Genomic DNA, 7,232 nt, shown 5'->3' with positions numbered 1-7,232 from the left:
GAATGTAATGCAGGAATATATACCAAATAAATGAGAAAGTGCAGTATATTCAGGGACAGTTATGCAGTATAAAACAGTGAACAGCCATTTACCCAAGACCCGAGTGAGGGAAAATACTAGGTCTTAGGACCACCAGGTTTCATTCAAATGTTTAAGAATAATTAAAGAACCTGAAAAAGAAATAGCAGGTCTCATGATGCTTTACTGGAATATGAGCAAAATTGAGGGTTGTGGCAAATGAAATAACAATAATAATAATAAAAAAACTATAAAATCATGATTGGCCAAACAGCAGTGCTTTGTTGCAGTCAAACAAAACATAATTATGATCTAAATAATGACCATTGTAAAAGAAAATTGTGGTTCTTTGATAAGAAGGTCTTTAAGACAGTATGGTGAGAGGCATCTATTCACTAGATTTGGTTCCATTGTAGTCGCCCTGCATGTCCGCATCATCCTCTGCAGCGTCTGAGCTGTCAATCATTCCCCGTCTGCCACCACCTGTGCGCCTCGGTGTACTGCTGAAGGATGAGGGTTCATTGCCTCGCCTGAGATGATAAAACGAATCTTAGCATAAAATCACATAGACTTTCACTGCAGGTTCATTTGTGTTTGCCCTTAAATAGCATCTTAAGTTTTTGAAACCATTTTAAACTAAGGAAACCTTCCATAATCCCAAACTTTATTTTTATTGGGACTAGTTTCAGTGAACTAGTCCCAATCCTGAAGAGTGATTTACCAATCAGCAATTGTATGGAATACATGATTCCCAACACACTCAATTTGGCAGTCTTGCTTTATATATTTGAATCTTCCTCCTGGCCTCCACACTCAGCTGGGACACAAACCAGAGACCTTTTTACTGTGAGGTGACAATGTTACCTAGGGTTGCACAATTTGGATAAATAATGTAATTACAATTTTTCAGCAAAAAATTTTGAAAAAATGTGACTGTAAAAAAATTCCAGGTGCTTGTTTGTAGTGCTGCACAATTTGGCCAACATTTTGTGATTATCTATATGAAAATAAATAAATAAATAAAATAAAATATTTATTTATTTTTGTAATATTTCACTGCAATAAAAAATTGAGTATTTAAGAAAAATATAATAATAATTGTATTTTACATTAATATTTATGGGTGTTTTTTTTCAGATGTTAAACCATCAACTTTTATTTTTGATAAAAAAACTGCAGGGAGCCCTTAAAGATTCTTTTTTGTTGCACTTCTCATAAGTAAGCAATGGGAAGATGGTGCATGTTGCGTTCCTAAATGCACACTAATTGTAATATTTTGCAAAAAAAATATTTCAGTAGCCTATATCCAGAATTTCTCACTTTCTCACTATTTGGGTGAAGACTCAATACTTAATACTGTAAAGTTGCTTTGACACAATCTGTATTGTTAAAAGCGCTATATAAATAAAGGTGACTTGACTTGACTCAGGTGTGAGAAACGCTGTATTATTAAGAGTATACTATACCAAATAGTTATCACAGAGTGATTTAAAAGATGTCTAGAATTTCAGTTCATATCTGATAAAACTACAGTACTATAACTGTCTGCTTTTGTTTCATTGATTGACTCAGGTGTGAGAAACGCTGTATTATTAAGAGTATACTATACCAAATAGTTATCACAGAGTGATTTAAAAGATGTCTAGAATTTCAGTTCATATGTGATAAAACTACAGTACTATAACTGTCTGCTTTTGTTTCATTGATAAATGATTGGTGTGGAGTCCTCGCAGTACAAATGTGCACCTGAAATATTCAGATTTAAATCACACCAGCGTCCTAATAAGTACAGTATGTCACCAGAATACAGCCACAAGCATCCTTTACAGTGGAAAGTGATATTAGACATCAGATTTGTAAGAGGTTAAAGGCAGCGTTAAAACCTCATTTGTAAACCTGTAAACAGGCTAAATGAGGTTGGTTCAGATAACAGAACCATGCTTTGAGAGGGAAGAGGGAAATATGGTCAAATATGTGCTAGTCTGATAAATATTCAAATGAAGACTAATTGTGCAAGAATGAGCTCTCCATCAAGCATATTAAATTAGGATTTAGTGGAGCAATCATTAATGATGGAAGCATTGATAAACACTTAATAGCTAATATATAGAGTATGTCTAAAATGGATAGTTATGGTCATGGATGCTGATTGGTCAATAAAGTGTTCCTGTCATGCTAAAAAATGTAATAAAGCTATATGAATCGAGCGGTTTATTCCAAGTCTTCTGAAGAAACACGATCGCTTTATGTGATGAACAGATTTCATTTTATTCACATATGTGACCCTGGATCACAAAAGCAGTCTTAAGTCGCTGGGGTATATTTGTAGCAATAGCCAAAAAAACATTGTATGGGTCAAAATTATCGATTTTTCTTTTATGCCAATAATCATTAGGATATTAGGTAAAGATCATGTTCCATGCAAATTTCCTACCATAAATATATCAAAACTTCATTTTTGATTAGTAATATGCATTGCTAAGACCTTCATTTGGATAACTATAAAGGTGATTTTCTCAATATTTAGATTTTTTTGCAAGGTGATTTTCTCAATATTTAGATTTTTTTGCACCCTCAGATTCCAGATATTCAAATAGTTGTATCTCGGCCAAATATTGTCCTATCATAACAAACCATACATCAATTGAAAGGTTATTTATTCAGCTTTCGGATGGTGCATAAATCTAAATTTCGAAAAATTGACACTTATGACTGGTTTTGTGGTCCAGTGTCACATATGCTTTCTTGATGTGCAAGAACCAATGAGGTTTGTTGTCGCTCTTCAAGCGAGTTCGGTTGAGCTTCAGTGGAGGGACAGAAATCTCTTGAGTTGTTTTTTTTTAATACTGTCATCATTTGTGTTTTGAAGATGAACAAAACGTGGGTGAGTAAATGACGACAGAATTTGTATAAAATAAGCTACTTATCGTACCTTATGTGCACACTCTGCAAAACCTAAGTATATGTAATCAACCATATTTCACTCTCGCAGGCAAGAAATATATGTGTGACAAGTGAAAGGAAAGATTTGTGAGAAGTACATCTTCTGTGTCAACTTTTGAGCACAGAGGTACCTGCATAGTCACTGTGTGGGTTCAGGATTGCCTCTGCAACAGAGATAGACAATCTTCGGTTTGCAGTTTATAAAGGGAAGGTATCTGGGCTGCGCTAACAAGTGCTGAGAATTTGCTCAGAGCTCAAAAGCTAAATTGTAGTTATTGCCCAAAGATTTCAGAACTTTCTGGGGTGCTGAACCAGGTCTTGGGAGGGTTATGCGTACCTGAGTTTGCTCTTGAGGGAAGTGACCTCACGGCTTATGGCATCATTGGCCTCTGTGGCCTCATCCAGCTCTCTCTGAAGCTTCCTGCGGGCCGCAGTGATTCGCTGGGACTCCTCTTCACTCTCTTCCAACTGCCTCTTCAGCTGTTTGACACGCGTATTTCCCTTATCCGCCTGTGAAAAAGAAACACTTCTCAGGCCAAGTGCACACTACATTCTAGTATAGTCAATTACAAGATCCCTTTCCTTCTGAATTTAGGTATGATCCCTAAACTTTGTATGAAAAATATAGGAAAAGAGAAGAGAGAGTATAGCTGCTTTATGGCTAACCTGGTCTTTATATTGTTCTGCTTGTTTTCGTTCATCGTCCACTTGGGTCATCAACTCCTTCAGTTTCTTATCCTTCTGGCGAACCGCCTTTGCCGTGTTCTGTTTTTCTCTGCATTAGAAAGAAACATCAGTTACATCCAAACTCCACCAAACAAGATGAAATGTTATGATCACGTCTTCTGTGACATAAAATCACGTGCTTAAAAAAGCTTTGACTATTCAGTTGGCTGTCATGAGATCTACAGTGCATAATCTACCGTACAAAATTTTGGGGTCAGTAATTTTTTTATTCTTATGCTCACCAAAGCTGCATTTATTTGATCAAAAATACAGTAAAAACGGCAATAGTATGAAATATTATTACAATTTAAAATGACTGTTTTCTATTTTAATAGAAAAGCTGAATTTTCAGGATCATTACTCCAGTCTTTAGTATCGCACAATCCTTCAGAAATCATTCTAATGCTGATTTGCCACTCAAGAAATATGTCTTATTATCAATGTTAAAACAGTTGCTGCTTAGTGTTTTTGTGGATAGCAAGTTTGATTAATTCATTTGAAACAGAAGTATTTTGAAACATTATAAATGTATTTACTTGTTGAATAAAAGTATTAATGTCTTATTAAAAAAATCTTATTGATGGTTGTATATTGAGTTATGAATTGGTTTATTTTGTGTAGTATTAAGTGAATATTTTAACATGATAAAATGAGTTCAACATGATAAAGTCTTAAATAAAAAGGGCTTTTTGTTTATCATTGTACTCGTGTAAAAATTAATTATTAAAATATTATCTGGAAAACATTTACATTGTAAAAAAAAAAATCTTATACAATTTTTTTTCTACCTAGTATCACAACTAGGGATGTAACGATTCACTCAACTCACAATTCGATTCGATTCACGATTTTGATTTCACGATTCGATTCGATTCACGATTTCTTTTTAACAAAATGAGATTTAAGACAAATTATAAATTAAATGTGTCCTTTTATTATTGCTTGGACAAAATACTGTATGTTTCTTTGTGAAATTGAAATAACACTATAATAATAATATACTAATATAGCAATTGTAAATTATTGCTCTTTTGTTGGTTTTGATTGCTTCTGCTGTCCTCATTTGTTAGTCGCTTTGGATAAAAGTGTTTGCTAAATAACAAAATTTAAATATAATGTAAATGTAAATAACAAAATTAAATTGAAATTTTAGAACAAGCCCCAAATCAAATAAATAAGTAACACAAATAAAAGAAATTCATATAAACAAACTAAGGCGTTGTCTGTGCTCTTTCCATTTAAAATGAGAGGCAACCACTGCATTTTAATCAGGATCCAAACAAAGATGCTGCATACATGCAACATGAGCAGTTTTTAATCTAAATTACATTGTATAATTTCGAAATTGGAAGCAAAAACAGAATGGTTTGACTTCAGTTTTGTGAAATTATTCATAAAAAATATCTGCATGAAACAGAAACAGCAGACGAGCTGAACGAGCCGCAGATTCATTCTCTGCCAGCAGGTGGCGCTTAAAGCGTTTCCTTGGTTTCCGCTGTAAACAAAGCAGCGCTGCACTTATGAACTTTAATATGCATTATACAGAGGCAAGAGGAAAAGACAAAAATACCATCGAAAGACAGTAAGTTCCCCTCAGACATACATTCATATAAACTCCTACCCCTAATTGAATCGCGATTTGTTTAGCATCTCAACCGTTTTGAATCGTCACATATTTAAATCGATTTTCAACCGGCTCGCGGTTAATCGTTACATCCCTAATCACAACACAAGAGAGACATTTGAAATTAAATTTGTATAGCACTTTTTAAAATGATTTTTTTTCCACAGAAGCTTTATAGAAAATAATTCCACAACCATCGAGCAAGCTAAGATCAAACACATGTACAAACTATGAATGAGGGAGAGATGAGTACATATTTTTATCTGGCAAAAACTTATTTTGGGTAATATTTCTTTCAAAATATGATGTGACATCTTTTTAATTTCTGTTCACTTTTTGTAGTCCCCCTTGCCACTCCTTGGGGGTCAATACACCCATGTTCAAAATCCTTTGCTATAATAAAAGACTTGCCTGCTCTCCTGATCAAGTTGTTCCTCCAACTGTGCCACTTTGGTCTCAAGAGCAGTGATGGAGGACTTAAATTTGGATTTGACTTGGTTCTCCATCTCCTGGAGTTTAGCTTTCAGCTCTTTATTCTGCCTCTCCATCAACTGTCTGGCGCTCTCGTTCTTTTGGGATGTGGTGCGTTCGGCCTGGAGCTCGTTGGTAAGTTGGTCAACCTGAAGGATGAAGAAAATTTTGAGGAAATTACATGGTTTTCATAGAAATTACAAAGTCCTGTCTCCGTAATGGCATTTCCATTGATGAGTGTTTTTATGGCTACAAACGGTACACCTTAATTTAATATGTGATTTATGTGTTTTAAATCAATAATAAAAAAAAACAATTCTTGATATTTGCCACAGATGGTCATGGCTCCATATAATATATGTACCTGCTGGGTACTCTTCCTCAGCTTGTCATTAAGCATCTCCATATTGCCCTGCTCCTCCTCCAGCTCTTCCTCCAGCTGTTGGATCTTCGCTTCTAGCCGTCTCTTCTCATCAGACAGCGCAGACCTTTGAGGTTTCAGTCAAACCACATATTAGTCTAAATCAGAATTTGCTTAGAGCACATTTTTGCTGTAATGTTTCGGTACACAAGCTGTGCTGGTATGCCTTAAAGTGAGATATTTTACATAACTGACATCTAGAACTACACTCTGTTACTGTACAAACAGTCACACTAAAGTATGTCTACCATTAATTGTAACAGTGAACCACATGTTCCACCGGAAGTCAATCTATCAGAGGATTATAATGAATTCCACATGATTCAAATATGATATTTTATTTGTCATACTCACTTTCCAGATGCATTGCTGGCCAGCTCATCAGCCAGTTCATCTCTCTCAGCTTCAGCTTGCTTTTTAGACCTCTCAGTTGCAGCCAAGTCCTACATTTAAAGAAATTAAACGAATTCTTTAATAATAAAGGTGAGACAATCATGCAAATCAATTGCTGCAATCTGTTTTGTCTACTGAACCCCTGAACCTAAATTACTTAAGATTTAAGAATTAAGATTACTTAAGAGTTTAAGTAATGCAAGCGGTCCAATAAATATAATACATTTCAAAAATATCAATTACAATATCTATATCAAATTATTTTTCAAAATACATTTTAAAATGTAATCCTGTATTTGTATTTCTATCACTATCAAACCCCTGCAGTTCCACCACGAACCCATAGGGGTTTTGTGAGCCCTAATTTAGCCAATTCATATAACCCAGAATTGTACTATTTTGGAAACAATTCATTTATTTGAATGAACAGCCCCATACACGCCTCTTTTCGGGACAGATTGCCTCAGTATGTTATTCATAGTAGCCTCACCTCATGCAGCTGTAGAACGTCAGCCTCCAGAGTCTTGGCCTTCCTCTCATTCTCCTTGGCACTGGATAAAACCTCCTCCCTGGCAGCTCGAGCATCATCAAGCTCTCTTTGGAAGTCTTTCATTTGAGCCTAAGTTATAAAAACAC

At 35.0% G+C, this 7,232-nt stretch overlaps 1 protein-coding gene across 4 annotated transcripts in view; it reads right to left on the bottom strand.

The window, feature by feature from the left end:
- Window positions 1-245: 245 nt before the first annotated feature.
- LOC107551906 (myosin-11-like) overlaps window positions 246-7,232 on the bottom strand; it is a 29,543-nt gene continuing 22,556 nt past the window's right edge. For 3 of the 4 annotated variants that reach the window (XM_016233673.1, XM_016233675.1, XM_016233674.1), the window contains 7 exons: window positions 7,087-7,215; window positions 6,558-6,646; window positions 6,147-6,270; window positions 5,723-5,931; window positions 3,628-3,736; window positions 3,299-3,471; window positions 246-548 (listed from right to left, as the gene is read on the bottom strand). In XM_016233673.1, coding sequence (XP_016089159.1) covers window positions 407-548; window positions 3,299-3,471; window positions 3,628-3,736; window positions 5,723-5,931; window positions 6,147-6,270; window positions 6,558-6,646; window positions 7,087-7,215 — 975 coding nt within the window. In that variant the 3' untranslated portion in view covers window positions 246-406. Of the gene's footprint in view, window positions 549-3,092; window positions 3,126-3,298; window positions 3,472-3,627; window positions 3,737-5,722; window positions 5,932-6,146; window positions 6,271-6,557; window positions 6,647-7,086; window positions 7,216-7,232 lie in introns of all 4 variants that reach the window. The other variant, XM_016233676.1, reaches the window with a different exon arrangement.

The sequence above is a fragment of the Sinocyclocheilus grahami genome, unplaced genomic scaffold (assembly GCF_001515645.1).
Source record: "Sinocyclocheilus grahami isolate Dianchi unplaced genomic scaffold, SAMN03320097.WGS_v1.1 scaffold437.1, whole genome shotgun sequence".
In the NCBI taxonomy this organism is placed as follows: Eukaryota; Metazoa; Chordata; class Actinopteri; order Cypriniformes; family Cyprinidae; genus Sinocyclocheilus; species Sinocyclocheilus grahami.
The sequence above is the reverse complement of the archived record's forward strand: the minus strand, read 5'-3'. Positions and strand labels throughout refer to the sequence as shown.